Source organism: Rhynchophorus ferrugineus, unplaced genomic scaffold (genome assembly GCF_030347505.1).
Source record: "Rhynchophorus ferrugineus isolate W39M unplaced genomic scaffold, kcgeb_rfMv2 rfM3, whole genome shotgun sequence".
NCBI classification, from domain to species: domain Eukaryota; kingdom Metazoa; phylum Arthropoda; class Insecta; order Coleoptera; family Curculionidae; genus Rhynchophorus; species Rhynchophorus ferrugineus.
In genome coordinates this window covers 52,670,248-52,694,597 of record NW_027472582.1, presented here as the reverse complement: position 1 = coordinate 52,694,597, position 24,350 = coordinate 52,670,248, and the positions used below count along the sequence as shown (strand labels likewise).

General features: G+C 30.1%; 2 protein-coding genes and 2 long non-coding RNA genes across 5 annotated transcripts; 2 read left to right on the top strand and 2 right to left on the bottom strand.

The window, feature by feature from the left end:
• Positions 1 to 1,856: 1,856 nt before the first annotated feature.
• Positions 1,857 to 3,788, bottom strand: LOC143193913 (uncharacterized). 2 transcript variants are annotated; one of them, XR_013005134.1, is made up of 3 exons: positions 3,202 to 3,788; positions 2,588 to 2,675; positions 1,857 to 2,363 (listed from the first exon to the last, which is right to left on the bottom strand). It is a non-coding gene; the product is annotated as an uncharacterized LOC143193913 (long non-coding RNA). The 2 variants fall into 2 exon arrangements; XR_013005135.1 differs by lacking the exons at positions 1,857 to 2,363; positions 2,588 to 2,675 and adding an exon at positions 2,886 to 3,140.
• A 776-nt stretch (positions 3,789 to 4,564) lies between these two features.
• LOC143193914 (uncharacterized) lies at positions 4,565 to 7,128 on the bottom strand. The gene is made up of 2 exons (XR_013005136.1): positions 6,908 to 7,128; positions 4,565 to 6,798 (listed from the first exon to the last, which is right to left on the bottom strand). It is a non-coding gene; the product is annotated as an uncharacterized LOC143193914 (long non-coding RNA).
• Positions 7,129 to 7,184: 56 nt separating this feature from the next.
• LOC143193912 (endocuticle structural glycoprotein SgAbd-2) lies at positions 7,185 to 9,131 on the top strand. The gene is made up of 3 exons (XM_076400354.1): positions 7,185 to 7,340; positions 8,609 to 8,874; positions 8,936 to 9,131. The coding sequence occupies exons 1-3, from the start codon at positions 7,329 to 7,331 to the stop codon at positions 9,066 to 9,068; spliced, it is 411 nt and encodes a 136-aa protein (XP_076256469.1). The 5' UTR covers positions 7,185 to 7,328; the 3' UTR covers positions 9,069 to 9,131.
• A 14,021-nt stretch (positions 9,132 to 23,152) lies between these two features.
• Positions 23,153 to 23,869, top strand: LOC143193910 (endocuticle structural glycoprotein SgAbd-8). The gene is made up of 3 exons (XM_076400351.1): positions 23,153 to 23,213; positions 23,281 to 23,549; positions 23,612 to 23,869. Exons 1-3 carry the CDS (start codon positions 23,202 to 23,204, stop codon positions 23,748 to 23,750), a joined length of 420 nt encoding a protein of 139 aa, XP_076256466.1. The 5' UTR covers positions 23,153 to 23,201; the 3' UTR covers positions 23,751 to 23,869.
• Positions 23,870 to 24,350: the final 481 nt, after the last annotated feature.

The following is a 24,350-nucleotide window of genomic DNA, read 5'->3' as shown; positions in this document are numbered from 1 at the left end:
CCCTGATCTGAAATCTACCCCTACCGCATTATTAAAATTTCCTTTCGGTAAAAACACGGTTTTGATGAACATTAAATACATTAAAAGTACAATTTATTTTACATATGAGTCTTTAATATTTTTTGATATCTTTGAATTTAGATAAACATCTCCTAGTGATTCTTTAATCTCATCCCTGATCTGAAATCTACCTATCATCACTTCTTTATCGGATGAAACTGATTTTTAACAGAAACATTTTCTGATGTGGGAACTATCAGAATTTAAAGGGAACTAAATATGTCGAAGAGGATAGAATTAATTTAAATTTTATTTTACTGATTTTTAGAATTGTTTTTTCAGCTTTGTGTGAGAGTACAATAATTAATGTGTTGTTAGTTTATTAATACAGTTTATTAGTTAAAATGCTTAAATTTCGAAACATAATGGGGATAGATCATCCATTTTGAAGAAATAATGCAAATTTATTTTAATAATTTTAAAGTTTGTATTCGAATATGTTTTTGTCTCACTGTTAGCGAATATAGTTTCATTTTCAGTTTACTGAAATCCAAAAGTTTTAACGTATATTTTATAAAGTAATTTTTTACTTTTTGTAAAACGTTTTACTTCTAACTAAGATAGACAATATTGAGCGAAAATATGGGAAGTAATATAATAATAACGGATATATTTTTAATATAAATTGATTGAAATGCATTTGCAAAGATATAGTAATTTCAATTGAAACAACAATCCTAAATTGTGATTTTAAATATAAGCATTCTTATAGTCGCCTATATAATTTCGTCCTAAGATGGCAAAGTGAAAATAATTTATTATGGTAATTGAAGAGATTAAGTAGCATACATGATATCTCGTATGTAGTAATATAATCCTTTATGAGCTTTGATGATATTTAAAAAGGCCACCTGCATATTTAATAGATTTTAAAAAAGGTTAAAATGATGTATATGATTTAGTGGATTTTCAGTATTACATAAAATTTTGTTATTTGTGATTAAGATCATATAATATTTATCTGCTTGTAATTATTTCGTTGTTCCTATTCAACCTATTTGCAACTAAAATAATCACCCTTTTGTGAAATATCTGTATTATTTGTATTTAGATAATGTTTCTTGATTAATTTTCCCTATAAATCTTTCTACTAACTCTCTTAACATATGATAGAACATAAAAGAGTCATGTCTTTCTGGTTCCACTGTTATACATGGGAACTAAGTGATAAAAGCTACAATCTAAGTGTAATCAAATATTTCGTACATTTTACATATGTCTGGTCTCATAACTTTACCTTTATAAACCTATATATAATGTTTTAGAATAAGTTATGCATTAAGTATTACACTATATAATGTGTAAGCTATTCATTCCCACTAAATATTACTATCTTAATATTTCTGAACCGTTTATTATGTTTAACTTCCCTTTTTTCTTTTTTTATTTTCTAAAGGCAAGAGATGCATGGGAGTCACTGACAAGAGCGTATACTCCATATATGTTGATATTGGTAATGAGAGCTAAAGAGCAACCATTCCTTCAATTAGGTTACTTAATAATGGATAAGTGGAGATTATCTACTGTATTACATCATATAGTATTATTTTGCAATAATAATAACACTCTAATTTTTGAAGTATGAGCAAACCAGTAATTAATATTTAAACTTTTTAAACAGTTAATTTTCTTCCAATTGGTTTTATTGTAGGCGAAGATGCCAGGTGAAATAATATAGAAGATAATTAGATAGCTGCACATTATATGAGTATCTATTCGGTCCTTCAAAACCACTCGGAGTCAACTATTCAGTTTTGTTAATAAAATATTAAAGTATGTTATTGATGTAATTAAAAAAAAATATATTGTATTGTTAGCAGCGATAAACGATGTGAAGTAACGAAGATGAGTTAAAATATGTTGCGGAATTTCAATTTTAATTCTGAATGAGTAATGTGCATATTGCAATAGTATTAAAAGAAGAAATCTAGATAAAATCAATCGCTTTGGACTGATTTGTTATATATTGTTAATATATCCGTCAATGGATCATTCATTGTCACCAATGCATAGCCAACACTTGGGTGGAGTTTCTATTTCTTAAACAATAGGCTGCTGTTGGTGCCGCAGGACTTCGAATATTCTTCACTAAATCTCGCCGCAGAACAACTCCTGTGTTCGGCTCTTTGTATATTCCATCCAAAAGCTCGACTTTGCCAGAAAAGTCTACGTGGAATACTCTCGCTTTTTATTGGTGAGACACGTCCAAACCATTGATTGTTATTCCAATAGGTTGTTGTGAACTGAGTTGAATCAATTGATTGGTGATATATCTCCGATTGATTGTGATTGATATAGCAGTCCTGTAAATATATGTAGTTTTATTACGTCTTAATTATACAGTATTTATTCTGTTAATTTCGTTAATTGGATCTATTAAATTTTTTCTTTAGTCATTCTTTCATTTTTAACTTTTATTTCATCCATGGTTAAAGAAATACTTAGTTATTCTTTCTTTACTGTTTAAGCTCACTGTTTTTACTGTTTCGCTTAAATTGTTGTTGAACATAATTTATTTTTTACTTACGTTTCCATTGATTTGCATGTATGATTTGGTTTAATAGTCTGGGATAGGTGTTATGAAATCGATAAATGTTTATGACATTATCAGAATTCTGAAAACAAGTAAAATGAAAACCGTTTACAAGGTCATCCAGAAATACAAAACTATGAGAAAAAAATATCCGTTCGTTGTACTATAACCGGTTATTTTAACCAGTTTTATGTCACAATTCTATATATTACCTTGATATATATAATTTTTCTTAATCCGAATCTAAATTATTTTTAACTCTAGCTATGTTATATTGTCGAAAATCTAAGACTTAATGTAAAAATTGATATATTAATTGGAAATATTAATATATATCAATAACAAGATTGATATATTGGGTTAGTTTATATGTTAGGGCGAGGCTTACTAAGCAAATATGATGTAAGGTAATTGCAGAGGTAGTTTTATTCGATAAAGGTTCAACATCTCGGCATCATCAGATATCTAAAGCTATATTAGTCATGATAATGTAGGAGCTGTTAACAATAATGCCACAATGATCGATGTTCAGGAATATGTAGACTGACTAATAATAGAAGAAAGATTATTAAAATGTATATACTCTTAACTAATTTTATGTAACTTACCAATTTGAATATCTTCATCATCGAAAACTTTTCATATGTCCTCTATGGGGCCATCGACAGAAAGTAAATAAAATTCTAAGGCACATTATTTCTAGCAGTACATATATGCATATCCTATTTTGGCATCTAATATAAATATACGATGTTAAATATTAAGTACACACTATATTAGATATCTCATTATATTAAACATTTACTAAATTTAATTAATGTATAACCATTTTTTCATTCGTAATTTTATAAGTTAACGTTCTAGAGTTCTACTTCCTAGAGTTTATCTTCCTTATTTATGGAGCCATCTTTTGGTAAATATGTGAACCAATTTCACTACACTTTTCCTTACTAATCCAGAACGAAATGTGATGTTGTACACAGTTTGGATCATACTAAAGTTGTAAATATTGCCTGTTCTTTCTATCTTAACTTTATAAAGTTTTCGTTGATTGAAATTTCTTAATAACATGGTTGTAAAAGAGGAGCTAATGAAAAAAGTGTAAAGAGAGATATCCGCAATATATATGATAGAAAAATAAAGACGTCGTGATGGCAGATACTGTACAGAGGTTTTAGTAGGTTAAATAACTTTAGGAAGACGTCGTTTGTATGGCAGTAATCTTGTAAATTCTAAAAGTATTGATTTCAGTATTTATACTACGAATAAAACTAAACCCACCATTATTTTCCAACGTCTTACTGCACCTCTTTCTTATGCATGGTAATGAAAAAATCTTGTAAAAGTATATATGTTATATTGCGCGACTGATACGGTCCTAGCTACGAAGATTGTGCATTCAAAGAGTGAGTATGAGTCGTATGAGTGAGTGAGATGTCTTGACATAACTCTGAAATCGTTTTGTACCACCGTTCAGAAAGGCACCACTACTTTTCATAAGATACCATTATTTTTAAAGTAAAGTAGAAGCTTTTCTTATTTTAAATCTTTCACATTTTTTGACTGTGAACAAGTTTATCATGAAATGAATATCTAACATAAACCCTTGAAGAAGTATTCGAATGGCCACAGTGCAGTCACTGTTAGTAATCGATGAAACCATCCTTTAGATAATTAATTTAGCATCTTATTATGGAATTTTTATGGTCTATTATTCAATTAAAAGGACCGTTGTTACACTACATCATTACATAATTTAACACTCTTTAACGTATTTTTTTCACAACAAGACTCCCACCATAATCGGAACATAATCTGAAAATAGATCTTATGGATTAACACTATAGATAGTCTTAATATTATAAAGGCATTACAAACATTAAAATATGTAAAGATGAAAGGGAAAAGTTATTGCACTGGAAAAATAAAGATAACTATTAATGTACATAAAAAAATTTAAACATTCAAATAGTCTGAGAAAAACTCGATTTAATATGTACTTAAAATAAATTAAGATTAAAAATAAACAGAGGAAAAGTAAGTCTGGGTCTAAAAAATCATCTTTAGTAACAATGTGCATTTTTGTCATCAACCAAAATGAGGTTTCCCAATAATATGTCTACAAATTATAATTGGGAGTTATGTAGGTTCTATAAAAGGTCATGTTAGCGCTTTGTTAATAGGTCGCAGTCAATATAACACTCATTATAATACACGCAACCACTAATATTTAACCGAATTTGTGTAGCGAGTATATTGAAAATTAGACCGGGTCCAGGTCATCGTAAGAAGTTGAACACACGAGAATAAATAATTAGAGAGAAAAAAAAGAGAAAGAAAATTGCAGAGAACTTGCTACATATTTCAAGAAATTTCTCATGTGTCTAGGACCGACAGAAAGACCTCAAAATCACTGAAAACCAACTCAAATTCACAGGCATGAATAAGAAATTGTTAGCCAAATTAAAAGACTAAAAAGCAACAAGGCACCGGGAGAATTGTTGCAGAACTCTTGAAGTCAGTCGGTTCAGGGACTGTAAGGGAAATCGCATTGATCATGTAAAACATTTGGTAAACTGAAAAGGTTACTGATGTCTTGAAAACTGCCTTGATCGATACACTACATGAGAAAAGAGATAGAACTGATGTAAATAATTACAGAGAAATCTCCCTTTTGGCAGTCACCTACAAAATTCTCTCAGAATGTCTCCTGAACCAAACATAATAACTTGAATGCAAAATTGGTAAATACCAAACAGATTTCAGAATACGCAGATTTTGTTCAGAACAAATATTAATTTTAAATTAGTTCTCTCAAGTTTTATAATAAGAAAGTGGTCTTCGCATTTATAGACTTCAAAAAGGCCTATGACTCTTATTATCCTATGACTCTTGATTATATATCATAAGTATTATTTCTGTTATACAATTTAACAAACTTATAATATAAATCTTATTCTAGATACTATTTTAACTTATTCTAGTGATCTATTATACCTCACTCTATGTGTCTATTAATCAGTTGGTATGGTAGTTTGCGTTTGACTGTACGCACTTCACTGTCATCGCGCACATTTAAGCGTTTGGCGAGTGCATTGGGATGCACTAACAGTCTTTCAGATTACTTCATTTCGCACTTCATTTCGAAATTATGAGAGAATACGGTCTGAATTTGAAAACCAACGCAATTTCCAGACAAACGCTGATTTGTACAAATTCTAAGGTGAAGTTTTAGGCACTTAAACAGCTTAAAAGTAAATAGAGATTCTAAAAGAAACAACAGAAACAGTGGTTATTCAAATTTCATTTGAGAAAACAGTGTTTATGACAGGCAACAAATTAGCACCAAAATTTTTAGAAAATAACTACGGCAATTCGTTAATAAGCTTCGCCGCCAAAAAATGGATACAAAATACATCTGAAACAAAAAATATATCTCTAAATATACAAAATTGCCACATTATAATAATGTGATCAATCTGGATGCCTTTATGTAGCTGAAGCTCTTATTTTGCACAGAAATATGGATATTACAGAAATCTAAAATAAATAAAGAAGAATTATTAGAAAAACTTTAGACCCAAAACACACTGAAAAAGGGACATACAGGCTAAGGGCAAAATAAGGAAGTCGAAAAGTTTAGCAATACGTGTTCGGATTTAAAAAAAATAGATTTATAGGCATGTTATAAGAATGAAACAAAGCAGATTAACCAGACAGGTGGTGGAATTCTATAAGGCCCACAGTAAGGCCGAGGTTGAAACCATAAAATGGATGGCTGCAATTAAGGAGCCAAAATAACACAACATGAAATACAGGAGAGAAAGTTCTTTAGACGGAAAATTTGAGTTTTGGAGTTGCACCAGACAGAAAAATATAAGAATCTGGAAACAAGAGGTCAGCATTTTTACAAATGGATAGGTCAGATAAACGAAAAAGCGCCCAATCCGAGAGACAGAAAAACAATATGGGTCCAATGAAGAGAAAAAAACTGAACTGTCCTGAAAATGTACTGAAAAAGCTCTTTGTTGTAAAACAATGTTTCTAGTACCTAACACACATTTTATTTCATTACAAGTTTTTTCATTAAAAGCAAGTGCAAAAATTACATTAGCTATGATATACACTCATTTCGAAGGTATTGTAGTTTCTCGTACTTTTTTGGTCGATTAGAATATTGTGTACTAGTTATATGCACGCTTTCTCTAAAACAAAATATTAAAATCAAGATTAGTTTATATAGATTAGTAATACGTACTACACTAAAGCAGAAGTAATTTAGAGAATTAAATATACAATAAAGAATCAACTTACCTCACAGCTTTAATACCCCAGTACATATTTTATATCCATAGATCTTGTGTGATTTGTCTAGACTTTGCTTTTTGCGTAATAAGACACTTATTCAAACATTTCTGTCATTTGAGGCATTCATGGAACGAACGTACCGAGTGAAAGTATGTCAATTAGCAGGTGTGACGCATTGAAAATTTGCATCATACGGGTACATCTTTACAACAAACCAGATTTCAATCATCTACCGGTTCGATTGTAAATGTAAATTTTCGATCATGTCGACCCTGAGTCCCCGGCCGAAGATGGCCCGACCTTTCGCTTAAAAATTTGAATGAAATTTGAATTGACACTACACATGCTCGCTATATATAAATCCAAAAATTCGATTTTTCTACATCACTCCGTTGTGACCATCAAGATAACCCAATAATCATTCAAAATGAAATCCTTTGTAAGTATTTCAACTTAAAACGTCTTATTCACTAATTGAAAGATTAAATTACTTATTTTTGATTATTAATAGTTGTCTCCTTTATCCTAAACACATTAAAGCTACTATACGAAATTTAAACTGTTTTATTATATTAAGTTATATCTGATTATTTCGGAATAAAAAATACGTGTCTATGGAGGCAATTAATTATATAAATTATGGCTATTAATAAATAAGTTAGCAGCTGTACTATATTACAATATACTAAGCTATTTTTATTTTAATATTAAAACTTTAATAGAATAAAACTATTTTATTATTACAACATAGTTTACATAGTTCAATTAAATATAGCACAAATATTTTAAGTTCAGTATTATAAGTCACATATTATTAATTTATATAGCATTAATTTAAAATACGTAAAACCTGCTATTGCTGCTACTGTTGTCTATTGTAAATTTATTCAAATATTATATTTTAAAATATATTAAAAAATTAAATATATTATAAAATAAATGAAACAAATTACATCAGATATAATATGGTACCTCATAGTGGTATTGTACAAGAAGTTTCATTGTCAAATTATTTGTATATTTATAACATTGATTAAGAACAGTTATTTCATTATTTATTATATCTGAATATATAAAAAAATGTTAGTTTTGAACGGTTTAAATTACTTCACACGTCTCTACTTTATATGGAATAAAAACATTTTTCAACTTTAGTATTCTATTGTACAGTTATCTTGAGTAGGTTATATCTATTTATTGCTAATCTCTTCTGTACAATATTGGTTGGTTGCTATAAGCATATATTTCTGATAAAAGGTAACTTATTTTAGGAATATTTAAAAATATTTTCTATTCAGTATTAATATTAGATAAATCCTTGTTTTATAGATAACATTTTTAATACTAAGTATTTGTATTAGTATTTGGATCTCTCCATATTGTTATACAATTTTTTTTAATTATTAACATATGTTATAACAGTGTTTTTGTCTATATATTTGGTTCAAAATATTTAATAAATAATTTATAATTATAATAATATTAACACATATCATATATATATATATATATATATATATATATATATATATATATATATATATATATATATATAATAATTATTAATACTTTTAATACAATTAATATATTATAATAATATTATTAATATAATGTATTTGTATTATTAATATACATTAATATATATTAAGATTTGCTAAGAGTATATTTAAATTTTAATATCAATTAAATCATTATTTTTCATTACAGGTATTATTATTCGCTATTGCTGCAACAGCTTATGCTGCTTCCATCCCTGAACCAGTACCAATCCTGAAACAGGACCAGGACATCAGTCCCGATGGCTCATTCTCGAACTCCTTCGAAGCCGGAAACGGTATCAGCGCCCAGGCCTCTGGGGTCCTTAAGAATGCTGGCCAAGAGGGTCTTGAAGCTGAAGAAGTTCAAGGTTCTTTCTCTTACACCGCTGATGATGGTACCCCCATTCAGCTATCATACGTCGCTAACGAAAATGGGTAAGTGAATTATAAGGAACATTTATGGTTAATAGAGGCCTAACTATTTGTTGGATTACAGATTCCAGCCAAAAGGTGCCCATCTTCCAGTAGCTCCAGTTGATACTAACACTCCACCACCAGTACCAGCTGCCATCGCCAGAGCTTTGGAATGGATTGCCGCCCATCCTAGTCCCGAAAGTCAAGCCAACTAAAAAGTGTGTTTTGTTATTTGTTGAATAAAATGTGATAATTTTATTGTACTAATTGTTATCTTATACCTCCAACACTGTTTACATTCTGCAATAATAATTTTAAAATAGTCAAATAAATAAAGCCATTTATTATATATTATCATATAATAATTTATTTGTAAATAAGTATTTGTCTATAGTAATAAATAGAGTTCATAAATCTTACCAAGTGTCTAGAATAAACTCTGTGTTCTTGCATATGAACAGGCATTGAAGTAATTTGTTTTATTATTCTTATTTTAGTCACCTAAAAAAATATTCTGTGCTAGTTAGTGATCGTTAGAAACAGTGGAACGCTTCAAATATTATGTACTTCTTTTCACTATCGTTGACTACAATGAGAAAGGTCTTTGAAATTAAAAGTGAAATTATCATTTCTCGTAGTTTTCTCCAAAATTAGGCATTATATTAGAGACATTTATTATTAAGCTACTTTTAAGCATCTTTTATGGAAAGGCGAGTATTGCTGTATAATAAAAAGTTTAACTAGAATCTAATTATAACTTAAGAGCTTTACCAAATAAATTAAAATAAATGAATTGGCCAATTCTAAAATAGTCGAATGAAATCTGACTTAATCGGTCTCTATTAAAATAATGGACTTATGGTACAAGACAGATATAATGAAACTAACGAACATATAAACATTATATATAAACGGTTGAATTTAAAGGCTGTTGGCAAAAAAGATAGATTGGATTTGCAAAATGAGATTAACATTGTCTGAGACCAGAACGGCTACAACCATTCAACTGTAATAGCGGCGAGATATGTAATGAGATAAGAGAATATTCGAGTAAGTCCTACAGCACTACACACAGTATATTGGTAAACGCCCTCAATGTGTAGTATTCTTGGAACTAGTGCTATGGCCAGTACCCAGTTTTTGAAGGGTCATTTCACTATTAATTGCTATCCATTCTTTGATCAGCCTCTTGAGTTTGAAGACATGGAATTGCAAGATTTAAAGGATTAAATTTCACCAAATGATCACTTTGAAGTCGGTACCGAACAAAAAATTATATTTGTTTTGTTTGTAATTTAAGTTTAAGAACTCAACGGTACCCAAACAGTTATATTAATTTAGAATTGTTTTGTTGGTACCGACTTCAAAGTGTTCAGTTGGCAGTAGTTAAAATAATATTGTAAATAGTTAAATAGATTTAGGTAGGTATTAAGCTAAATTGTGTATATATAGTAGAATATAAAATACGTGTAGTTGATAGGTTATATAAAGTTATATACTCTTATTTAGTTTTTACGATTACTACGTACATATTTTATTTTAAAATATTTTTTTTGTGTTAAAAATCTATGTTTGATTATTTTTTAATTTTTAGTGACTTAATTATTTATTTTTTTGAAGTCGACAATTTTTTTGTTAAAAATATTTTATTTCATAAATTACGCAGTTATTTTGTTTAATATTTCAATGGGTATGTCAGGTAAAGGTGCAGCCCGTATGAGGAAAAATAGGGATAAAAAGCAATAATTGAAAATAAGGAGCGCTTCAGGCTCCGGGGCCCGCTACCTAGCCTAGGTTATTTGACAAATGTTCTAATTAAACTGGAATAAAAAAGATATTTTCCGCACCGGGATCGAACCCCCGACCTCCGATTTGGAGCTAAACGCTTTAACAATTACAAAATAGATACAATTGCGTACAATATATCTACGACTTTTTGTATGCCATAACTAGTGCTTAAAAATCATACTGAATGGATTTTGCACTGAATGACTTCCGATTTTCCGTCAGATCAGCACAGAAATAATGTTATTCACAAATATCTCAATTCTAGATATAAAATATGTGAAAATTTTGTACGAGCCTTTCAAATTTGAGGGTTTCATTCGATTTCCCCCACTTCCACCCAACTGATCTTGACTTGCCTCCAATGGAACCACCATAAAATTGCACTCTTTGAACAAAAAAAAAATTCTAAACTCGGTCTATAATTGAATATATATATATATATATATATATATATATATATATATATATATATATATATATATATATGTATATATATGTATATATTAGAAATTATTGAAATGAAATTATTTTAATTATAAATTATTGAAATTGTTATATATATCTATCCTCCTTTTCCGAAGTCGGTTAAAAAGCTCTATTCAAACATTTCCTCTAAATAGAAAACATATGTAGTGTCTTAAATTTTGTCAACACAACTCAACATAAGAAATAGATGTAAAAGAGAAGCAAAAAAGTGCTTTTTGTGAAAATTTATTTTAAGAATTAACACATAATTAGCTAGTTTTTAGCAAAGATATTTCCTAACAGAAGGAAATCGGTTTACATTTTTTCATGCGTTTGAATGAAAATTATTTGTTGTTCCTGTTTGTTCACGTTGCAGTCGTCAACATGACTGGAAACTCAAAAGATAAATATTCGGTTTTATCTGTAATTGTGGTATTGTTCGAATGATCATCGAAGGGCGAGATAAAACAGATTTTTAGCGAGAAGAAGAAATTTGGAGAATTTTAATAAAATCTCTGATGAGTTTTTAAAGATATCTGATTTGTAAGTAAGTATTTTAAAACAGAATTCAGCTAGGAAATTCAATCAATCATCAATTGAAACTGGTTGAAGTTGAAATACTTTCTTGTCAAAATTACTATATAGAAGTTGGAAATATTTAATAAACTAATGAATACCATTATTCTTCTAAATTATAAATTAATTGTCAATTCATAAATAATAAATCTTCAAATTTAAATATCTATTTTTATAAGAATTCTTAATTAAAATGCTGTTATGTAATATTGTACACCATACTTGTACAATTTGAATAGTTTAAAGGTCTTCTTAATGCCACAATTTTCATAAGCGAAAAACAGTTTTATGGCTTACTGAATTAATCGCTTTTTAAAGCAGATTTTATGTGTTTTTCGTTAATGTCCTATAAAATTCGAAGTGTTAGTTTCATTTACGCAATCCTAATTCATCAGAGTGAAATAATAATTCAGATAGTATTTAATTATCCTGTGAACGAAGCTATGTTTTAAGTTTGACATTAAAATTACATACAACAATTTCAATTTATTTAATAAGGTACAAATTCGTAAAAAATGTGACGATCACTTGTTTTAAAATCGTGATATATCACATAATGTAGTAATTGTTTTCATTGCTCGTTTTTTTAAGTTTTTTTTGCTAGTTAAGGAGTATAATGAATACTGGTGCTAGTTAAATATTTAACATTTACATTCCAATTTGGTTTCGTTTTGTAATTTTTGTTATACCTAATATATTTTTATAAAGTATGGTTAGTCGGTTATGACGGCAGAAGCGCTAAGCGGTTAATATAAAAGAAGACAAATATTAAACAAATATTTGTTGGAGAAATAATTAATGCACAAAGGAGTATCACAAAAAGGACTAGTATTGATTATATAGAGTAACTTTTATTGAAGGGCTTTTATTGACTTATAAATTGACTAATTATTTACTGACGATCCATAAGAAATTCTTTTAAATAAAGATTTTTAAATAATTTATCGATACGTATATCAATAATAAAAACGTCATCGTGCAACCTAGTATGGGTTTTTAAGAACGAATAGCATCTGTTCTTGACCTTCTTTTTGTGTGTTTAAATGGGATGGCTTCGAGACATGCTGTTGCATTATTGTGCAACCAATATATGAATATATTTATTTATATAATTTTGTCATTGAAATTTTAGTGGTTTCCAAAATATGTTCCCTCATTTTTGTATGTGCTTCAATTATTTGTCGAAGTATATTTTCCGTTCTATTTGAAGTGTCTCCTAAACATTTTTTCTAAACATATCTATGAATGCCTGTGATTTCAATAAAAATTATATCAATTTTCTGATGTAAGGGTATGGAAATTTGTGAAAATACTCATTTAAAGTTCTGTTAATTTCACTGAAAGCGAAATGTTTCGCAGAAACAAAATTCTTCACGATGGAAGTCTCAGGGTATCATATAGGGGTGACCGTAAAAAGGATTTTTAATTCCGATTTTGGTACCTTTGGACGAATACCCAAAATAACACAACTTCCTTCCTCATTGCCAAAGCATCCTTATATATAGTTGCGTTGTTCTGATAAAATATGTTTTTTTATCTTCAAGCTAGGGCTCTTTTCGTGAATTTTAACTATTTTACTGGCTGAGAAGTCTGGAGTAGGCTCTCTGATATGATCAGGTTCGATTGATAAATTATCTGATGTATTAAGATAATTTCTTTCACATTCTAAAAACAGATGCGATCTTATTCACTAAACTACCGGCTTTTACCTATTCTTAACCCCTGTTGTGTTGTTGTAGTATTTGGCCGTGCTTCAGGTGGACGATCTTTGAGAGACATGAGTAGGACTAGAGTGAGATAGGTAACATATATTTTAGCTAATTTGAACATCATCTCTGTATTGTGTTGAGAACTTTTCACCTTGCTCTTATAAATGGACACTTTTAACGTTGTTAAGCAGGTCTCCACAAGGTATATTCAGTAAATATCTGCATTTCCATATTTACAAAATACAATTGATGCAAAAATTGAAGATTAGTGGCCCAGCAGCTCTAAGAATTTTTGTTGATTGGATCATTATGTTAGATACATCTCTTGTCATGTTGGGCACAATTATAACAGGAACAAATGTATGGCCATTTTTAATTTATAAAACGCTAGTACATACTCCAAATAAATAACTGTAGAAAAGAGATTTCTAGACCTAATGAGACAACTTGGTTCGGTAACTAAAATTAGCTGTCTAGGTTATGTGATATAATACCACTTATTTCCTTTTGTGAGTGTTGTGTGTAATCAAAATTTTATATGAAACTCACAAACTTCAAAATTAAAATCCACCAAATGGTTCTTAAGGTCTTAAATATCTGTATTGCCCATTGTCAATCTTGTACCATAAAAAAAACCATTAAAAATTATTCCCAGTTCATTATTTTGAACAGCGAAAATGCAAAACTATTTCACACTTACATTCTTTACCTTTTATTATAATTGTCATTAATCTGGATATGTTTAGTCCTGGGAGCTTCATTTTGAACCTGGAAAAGGATACTCAAAAATTTGGTGGGTTGTAAAGAGAATGAGTGCAATTTAAATTACAACAGGTGCAATCTAAATTTTTTGCCCGGATCGAAATAGTGTTTTCGTAATATATGTATAAGCATTATAGGTCATTCCCACAAATAATATTAAATTAAAACCATTACAGATCATATAATTTCTATTTTATAATGATACATTCTGAAATCATTTTACCACGTATGACCAGAATTTCGTAATTGAGGATTTTGTTTAAAATCCACAGCGACCTGATTTGGACGTGAACAAACACACCACGATATTTCGGATTTACATTTTTAGACGTGGAAGATTTCATAATCATTGATGTTATAAATAGCAATCATATTTGTTTTTGTTTATATGTGTACATATTGTCATTTTACTACTTTAGAGGTCATTAGCCCATATTTCTAGTATTTTATGCATTATTTTCTTGAGTTATGCCTTCAATTAAACAAGTATGTTTATAATTGAGTTAAACAAGCAAATTTGCGAGTAATTGATTTATTTTTAGGTGTCATTATACTAGCATATATGAGAACAATACACAATTATTTTAGTCTGATAAATTAAAACAAATGACCAATTAGTAGAGCCTGTAAATAATTGCACATAAGCATTAATTAAATTCAAGCTTTTCGAGCTTCAATTAGAGAAAATTAACATCTAAATTGTTAATTTGGGTATTGGAGCCGCGTTTCTTGAATGAAACTAGACGATGTTTATCAATAGTAACAGATCGCATCTTCAGTTCAACATAAAATCAATTCAAAAATAATTCAGTTCAAAAGTCATCAGACTTTTCAATATCCAATTCTACATGTAGTTGCAGATTAATTTTTTAGGTATTTTAATTCGATGAAAGTAGAATGATAAGTTATAAACTCAATCTTACAGACAAATCCGTACCATATTATACCATTATCAATTGAAGCGCAAGTGTTTCTTCTAATTTATTTGATTTACAAAGCCTTCATCAGATCCTACCCCCAATGCAAAAAATACAAGATTGGGATCCAGAATGTTAACAACTAAAGGCAATGAACTGCATAAAGCAGCTGCTGGACTAAGATGTAGTTACATGGTAACTGGAAAACCAACTTATTGGCCGACTTATCAAGAGAAAACCCAAGACCTGTTAGATTTCTTCATAGTAAAAAACATAACATCCAACTATATAAATGTTGAAAAAAAGTTTAGATCATATGAAAGTGATTCTGACGTTCAGCGAAAATATAACAAGAATAGAAAGAAACTCAACGTTAACAAACAAGAGAACAGACTGGAAAGGATTTTCTGAAGAATTGAACAAACGAATTCAACTAAATGTACCCTTCAAGATAAATGAACAATTAAATTTTGAATCAGAAAAAAAATTCAACAAGCTGCTTGGAATAATGCTCCAAAAATTAAGAGTACAACTAAAGGAATTAATTATCCAAAAGAAGTGAAGGAAATGGTAGCTGAAAAATGTAAATTACGAACAAGTGGCAACAAAACAGAACATCTGAAAATAAAAATAATTTAGACAATATAACCTAAAGACTGAAAAGAGAAATACTGGAAATTAAAAACAAAACCATAAATGACTATCTGAGAAATTTAACAGATTATAAAGAAACTGATTACTCACTCTGGAAAGCCACAAAATATCTAAAGCGCTCATGTCTACACAGACCACCTATAAGAGACCTATGTGGGAATTGGGCACATGACAATCACCAAAAAGCAGAAGCATTTACTGAATACCTAGAAAAAACTTTCAGACCAAACGAAACTAATATTTAACCTAATTTGCAGGACATAGAAGCTGAAAATTCGATGATTGAATTAGTCACGCCGAAAGAGTTAACCAAAGTTATTAAAACTGACGTTAAAACCAGGAAATCACCAGGCTACGATTTAATAACAAGATAATTATTACAAGAACTACCAAAAAAAAAGGGAATTATAAGATTAACCAACTTGATCAATACAGCATTTATATTAAAATATGTCCCAGACATTTGGAAGATGGCGGAAATTATAATGATCCAAGAACCTCGAAAGCCTGTAGACCCATATCACTGCTGCCAGTGATATCTAAGGTTTGAAAAACTCCTGTTGAAAAGAGTTTATTAACCAGTTTGAGTTTATTATCAAGCACTGAACAATTGACCAGGTCCAAAGAATAACAGATGTTATTGAAAATGCCTACGAAAGTAAAAAAGTATGCTCGGCTATATTTTTAGATGTAGCACAAGCCTTCGATAAGGTTTGGCATGAAGGCCTTGTTCATAAAGTAGAGAAAATGCTACCAAAATAGCACACCGAACTATCAAAATCATACATTACAACCAAAATGTTTAGAGTAAAACAAGAAGAAGCTTAGTCTACAATATATGAAGCTAAAGCAAGTGTACCACAAGGAAGTGTACTGGGACCAATGCTTTATCTACTCTACACTTGTGATATACCACAAATGGAAAATATTACGATGGCTACATTTGTTGATGCTGTGATTGTAGCTGTCGGAGACAATAGTGAGGAAGCGTCACGAAAATTACAACAGGAAGAATCTCGATGTAAAACTTTGCTGGAAGGAACATATAAAGAAGAAAAGAAAAGAACTGGAATTGAAATATAGGAAAATATAGTGGCTAATTGGAAGAAAATCACAATTATCAGTATATAATAAATTGCTATTATATAAGCAAATACTGAAACCTATATGGACAGACGGAGTTCAGTTATGGGGATGTTCTGCAAAGAGTAACATAAATAAAATACAAATATTTCAGAACAAAATCCTGAGAGGTATTGTGGGTGCACCCAAATACTATAGGACTGATTACCTACATCGATATATTCAGATACCCACAGTCAGTCAAGAAATTAAGAGAATTGCAAGGGGACACGAGGGAAGACTCCATTCTCATACGAATATTGAAATATTGCAACTATTGGATACCACCAGAACAGGACACAGACTCAAAAGAACCAAACCGTCTGATCTTGTGTAGTATTGTGTAGTAAGGTGCATATATTAAAAAATTTAGCAGTGACATGTATAAACATTATTTCACCAGAGACTGAGTTAGGGCCTATGGGTCCTCTTAGTTATATACCTAGATTTAAGTTTACATAAAAACAAATTGTAGGTTAGACGGAAATGGCTAGTAACAATATATTAATTAAATAATAAAAAAATTATCCTACCCAGATACCTTAATCAATATAGCTTGATGGATATGAATAAAAAAATCTACCAAATGGGTAATAAGGCCCAATTCGCATTTATTATAAAAAAAGTGAAATGGAAAGAGATACAACCAAATAAGCCTGCTAGTCCTCCTGTTTCAACTGGTACTAGAATTACATCCATGTTTTTTAGTTAGCTCTAACCCTCAAAAGATTTAACAGCTGTTGGATCATTAGTTTGTGAATTATAGCATTTTGAGTGAAGCAACTTTGGTAATTGTAAAAAATGTATGAAAAGGAATTTCGCGTGTTGATAAAATATTGCTTTTTGAAGGGAAAAAATACAGCTGAAGCAAAATGTTGGCTTGATATCGAGTTTCCGGACTGAATGCCCCAAGAAAATCAACCATCAAGGATTGATGTGAGTAGTTGATTGAAGTATGCTAAGTTTAGACGTGGTGAAATGAGCACCGAAAACGTTGAACCCAGTGGATGCCCAAAAGAGGTTGTTACCGACGAAAACATTAAACAACTCCACACAATCATTTTGAATGAACGTAAATTGAAATTGAATGAAATAGCAGACACTCTAAAGATATCACAGAGAAAGCTCTGTGCAAAGTGGGTACCGTGCGAGTTCACTTTTGACCAAAAGCAATGACGAGTTGATGATTCGGAGCAGTGTTTGAAGATGATCAAGCGTAATAAACCTATCGAGGATTTGCATCGATATGTGACAATGGATGAAACATGGCTCCATCATTTCACTCCGAAGTCTAATCGACAGTCATTCGAGTGGACTGCAGACGACGAATCCGCTCCAAAGAGTGGGAAAACGCAACAGTCGGCTGGCAAGGTTATGGCGTCTGTATTTTGAAACTACCTTGAAAAAGGAAGGACCATCAATAGCGTCTATTACTCTCCGTCTATTCACTCCGATGTCCAATCGACAGTCATCCGAGCGGACTGCACACAATGGAGCGGGTTCCAAAGCGTGGGAAAACGCAACAGTCGACAGGTAATGTTATGGCATCTGTATTTTGTGATGCACATGGAATAATTTTCATTGACTACCTTGAAAAAGGAAGGACCATCAACAGCGACTGTTACATATGGTTATTGGACCGTTTGAAGGACGAAATTTCCAAAAAACTGCCGCATTTGAAGAAAAAGAAGGTGCTGCTTCACCAAGACAATGGACCGTGTCACAAGTCAGTGAAAACGATTGTAAAAATCTAGGAATTGGACTTCGAATTGTCTCCTCATCCATCGTATTCTCCAGATATGTCTCCCAGCAACTAATTCCGGTTCTCAGATCTCAAAGGAATGCTCGCTGGATATAAATTTTCGTCGAATAAAGAGGTGGTCGCCGAAACTGAGGCCTATTAGGAAGCAAAGGACAAATCTTACTACAAAAATGGTATCGAAAAGTTGGAGGGTCGCTCTAGTCAGTTTATCACCCTTGAAGGGAATTATGTTGAATAAAAAATACTAAATTTGCCAAAAAATGTGTTTTACTATCATAGGCCGAGGACTTTTCAATTGAACTGTTATATGGACAGATATGGAAATAGTAAGTCTTGGATTGATACTAGCTACAACATTCATTTCAACACAATAACTTGGAGGAGTTTATAAATTTTCAAGAATTACTAGAGCTGCTTTAAAATATTTTTATTATTCTATAGACCACGAAAAAGCAGAGTCCTGATCAGTTGATTACTCAGTTATGACATAGCACTGACTATAAAATAATTACTGTGTAAATATTATGGATGGAAACTTTTTCGAAATCAAAATGATTTATAAATCTGACATTAGATATTACGACAATTGAAGATCAAATAATTGGTGTTAACACTAGGTTAATGTAATGTTCAATATTGAAAGCCGAAATAATTTTTCGATATAGTATTATGTAATGCGAAGGTCATTTTTCTATCAATAACGTGACAATAATAAACTCTCCTTTCATAAAACTACAGCGTTGTTTTTTCCTTGTTGATTATACGGTTGTTGTTTTTTTTTACTGCACATCGTACAATCTTTCTCATTCATTGTTATAGTACCGAGTGTTTGTGACCTTCTTTTCTTCATCTTGAATAGGACGATATTATGGTTTGATTATGTAATACATCTATATGTCACTGGCTAGTTCTTCGAAATTATTTTGCAAATTTGTGGGCGGTTATGGCTTTTCATTTTTAACGTGCTAAAAGGCAACGCAGACATTTTCTAAATATATTTAACAATAACTGGGATATTATATTACAATTGATATAACTTGGTAGAAAAATTGATTTGTATATTATGTTTGCTATCATATTTTATTTATAATTTTATTAACTGGCTTCGAAAAAATAGGAGGTTCTATGTTCGGCTGTATAATATATATATATATATATATATATATATATATATATATATATATATATATATATATATATACATATATATATATATATTTTAAATGTATGTTCTTCGACAATTATGGGTCGATTTTCTAAATACTTTTTTCTTCGAAAGAGTGCCCTTCAGAGGTGGTCCCATTTTAACCTTATCAGGATCTCTTGGAGGGAAGGGTTTGGGTTTTAAGACCTCATAGAAATATTGTTTATATTGTACTTCTGCTTCTATTGTGTAATGGTTAAAGCGTTTAGCTTTCCAACGGAGGCCGTGGGTTGAATTCCCGGCATGAAGAACATTTTTTTGCTGTTCTACTTTAGTTACAACATTTGTAAAATTACCTGGGCTAGATAGCGGACCCCGGGGCCTGAAGCGTTCCTTATTTTCAGTAATTGTTTCTTTATTCTTATTTTTCCTCATACGTGCTGCACCTTTATTTGGATTACCCATTGTAATATTAAATAAAATAACTACGTAATTTATTGAGTATTGAACCGACTTGACTAAAAATTATAAAATAATAAAACTTCCTTATGTATGGGTTTCCTTATGTATGGAATTCTTTATTTATTTTTTGAAGTTGGTTCAATTTTTTGCTTAAACATATTTCTTTGATATTAATTGATTGCTGAGTGTACTAGCCGAGTGAGTTAGAATGACACCATGCTTACTAGCAAAACTGTCCTCTAAAATTTCTTTGGCTATTGCAGTGGAAAATGCTTTTTTTTAAGTATATGTATGTGGTAGCAGAGCATTTAGTAGCCACGGATCAAGAAATATTGTTTCAAAGGGAATATGCTCATTCCAGTGTTGCTATCACTTTTCAGTGCCCTTTTTGGACACCTACTCCTCCTCTCATAATTGGCGATATTTTTTATTCGATCATTAGTATGTTCCTGATTTATGTATTGCTTTCATATGTACGAACTCACATAAGAAGTGGCAAAATTTTCGTATAGAGTTATACATTACATTACTTGATTATTAAATAAATTAGAGAATTATTGAAAAACTATTCGGAAGGCTTTATGCGTTATCTCATTGTTATCTAATTACGTATATCATGCAGCATCTCTGTGATATTAGAGTAGTTGAACTCAATTTGCTTGCTTCTTATTTATATCTATCCTACTGCTTTAACCTGAATGATAACATGTGGTAGCTACGCTGGCAATATCTTTACTATATTAGTTAACATTTTTACCTTTAACATTATGCACAGCAAAATGTTTTTTGCTTCTTTTTTATTATTTAAGAATAATACATAATGAAGTTTTTTTTTCAAATTTGTAAGTTTATTTATAGAAACAGGTTATGTTTATTTTTGTTTCTAGTATATTTATTGAATACGTTGTAAGAATAATTAATTTTTTAGTAGTTTATTTATAGACATGAATTGAATTTACATCGTTTTGTTTCTCTTATATTACTACTACGCTTTGCATGATTTCATGTATTGTATTTTGTGAGTACCAAATCTCCATTATAAGAAAAAAATATCCTTATGCTTTTGAATAACGTTGAGGAATATTCAACATTATTTGCAAAAATGGTAGTAATTTAGTTGATTATGTGAGGAAAAATTATTTTCATGACAAAACTATCTTTTTGAGAATATTACACGTCCACAATCTTATAAAGGAAAAATAATAAAGGAACTTCATTCTACAAATGCTGGACTTAACGACTATGATTTATATGTTAAAACACAATAAATTACAATTTTTGTTTCAAACTGGCTTTTTGGATTTTTAAGCTTAATTGTCTTTAGTTGCACATGTTGTTATCATAACATTTGCGTTGTAATTAATTATCACACTAATCATGATAAATCGTAATACTAGTTAATGATTATTTAATATATCTGCTGTAGCGTATTTTGAACGGGCTTCATCCCATTGATTTCTAATTACGGTTATCATACAGCATCTCTGTAATATTAGATTACTTCAACTCAATTTGCTTGCTTCTTATTTATATCTATCCTACTGCTTTAAGCTGAAAGATAACATGTGGTAGCTACGCTGGCAATATCTTTACTATATTAAATAACATTTTTACCTTTAACACTATGCATAGCAAAAGGTTTTCTGCTTCTTTTTCATTATTTAAGAATAATACATATCAATTTTTTTTAATTTTTAAGTTTATTTATAGGAACAGCTTATGTTTATTTTTGTTTCTTAATATGTAATAAAATAATAATAAAATTATTATTATGTTTCTTATATATTATGAATATGTTGTAAGAATAATACATTTTTTCAGTATTTATTTATAGAAATGAATTATATTTAAATAGTTTTTTTCGGTTATAATACTATTACGCTTTGCAATAATTGACCTATTGTATCTTCTGAGTACCAAATATCCGGTATAAGAAAAAATTACCCTTATGCTTTTGAATAACGTTGAGAAATATTCAACATTTTTTGCAAAAATGATTACAATTTGATTGATGAGGTGATGAAAAATTATTTTGATGACAAAACTACCATTACAGGAATATCACATGTTCACAATGTTCATAACAGGGCAAACCATTGATGTGGAAACTGATAATGAGTATGACGGTATAACGGAAATTAATCCAATAAATGCTGAACTTAAGGACGAGGATTAATATGTTAAAATACAGCAATTTACAGTTTTTGTTTCAAAGTGGCTCTTTGGATTTTTGGAATCCAATAAGGCGTTCTTTCTGAAGACTTGCTTGATCTTGATCTTGCTCAATCAAGCACACTTAACTAACAAATGCCATTTAGCAATATGTAAGTATTGAGGCTCAAGTTCTTTATGGATTACTTTCATAGATGTTTTACTGACTTCATGTATGTTTACCATTTTCCTAATAACAAACTCATGAAAAATGTTAGATGAAGAATAGATATTTATGTTTAATTTTCTCATCAAGGTTGTTAAGCAACATTTATGACTTTATGAAAAGACACTTTTCTAATTTGGAATCGAAAATGTTGTCAAACCAAATATTGTCAATATTTTCAATGAATTATTGTTATTATTTAATGAAATTATAAACTTGTAATGTGTTAAAATTTATTAAATTATTATACTGATTTATTAAGAATGTCCCTTTTATATTTCTATAATTTTAGATTAGTCTACTTTTTGCTGACATTTATTTATATTTCTAAAATGAATTCTTTGCCCACTTTCTATTGGGACCAAAAAACGTATTAATTATATGGTAATTTGTGTTTATACTCGTCTTTTAATTTTAAATGTCAATATATCGGTACCGTTAGCAAATGGCTAAGGAGGAACAATTTTAATTAGATTGGCCATGAAACCGAGAATTTTTCGGGCGACCTTTAGCGATGAAGCAAGCGAATTTTGGCGGTATAAAAATGAAATGGTACTTGTGGTGGACACATCAGTTGAACTGTTTCGTTCTACTAGAAACATACCTAAATATGAAATACTTGGTAAGATTGTTAGTTAAAATATCAGTTTATTATAGTTTAATACAATGATGTTTGTTAAATTACACAGATTGCTTCACTTGCCCTGGTAGCTGTCGCCTCAGCTGCTGCAGTATCCCAAACTCCAATTCCAATCCTCAGACAAGAACAGGATATCAGTCCCGATGGTTCTTTTTCCAGTGCTTTTGAAACCGCAAATGGTATTAGTGCCCAAGAATCAGGTGTTTTGAAGAACGCCGGTGTTAAAGATGCTGAAGCTTCAGAAGTCCAGGGTTCTTTCTCTTATACCGCTGATGATGGTACCCCTATCCAATTATCTTACGTTGCTAACGAAGCTGGGTAAGTTATAACTTTATTATAATTTTAGACACCTTGGATACAGTTTTTTAATTGTTTCTCAGATTCCAACCCCAAGGTGCTCACCTTCCAGTAGCTCCAGTCGATACCAACACCCCACCAACTCCACCACCAATTCCAGCTGCCATTCAAAGAGCTCTAGACTGGATCGCCGCACATCCAATCAAAGAACTTCAAAATTAAGAAACATCGTTAAATAATGTACCAAAAAGACTTTGTAGTTCTATAAGGACAGAACATGTAAAAATTGTATATAATAAATTTTATAATAGCGTACATTTGCGCTGGTAATTCAATTATAATTACGTGTTTTTATTTGTGTAGTTAAAATTTTGGAAGTAATTATTGTCACTCATTTGTTGACTTGATCTATGGATGTTATGGTTTTAAAACAGCTGTTGTTATCTGGGGTCCATTTATTATTGATTGTTTATATAAATTTGATTTACAAGAAGTTTCTAAATCATATTAAATGTACTTAACTGAGTTTTTGAAATATATTGACAATGCATTAAAATACCTTCATGACAATAAAGAGTAACTTGTTTAAACCACTGTTGTCAGTAACAAATCCATTTAGCAATCTTACAATTAAGTAGACTTAACTTTGATATTCAACACAAGTATTCTGGATTTAAACACCTGGGTTCCGTAGTTCCGTAAACGCCGTAGTCACTTTCGAGTCACTTGAAGAGTTTTACAACTAAAATTAATTTTAAGATGGTATTCTAGTCTATAAATGAAAAAAAACCAATTTTTTCATATATTTGACGTTAAAGCCTT

Excerpts from the sequence above, each read along its gene's own strand:
- LOC143193912 (XM_076400354.1), top strand. Across the intron at positions 8,875-8,935 it reads TACGTCGCTAACGAAAATGG|ATTCCAGCCAAAAGGTGCCC; the intron begins GTAAGTGAATTA and ends GTTGGATTACAG.
- LOC143193910 (XM_076400351.1), top strand. Across the intron at positions 23,550-23,611 it reads TACGTTGCTAACGAAGCTGG|ATTCCAACCCCAAGGTGCTC; the intron begins GTAAGTTATAAC and ends ATTGTTTCTCAG.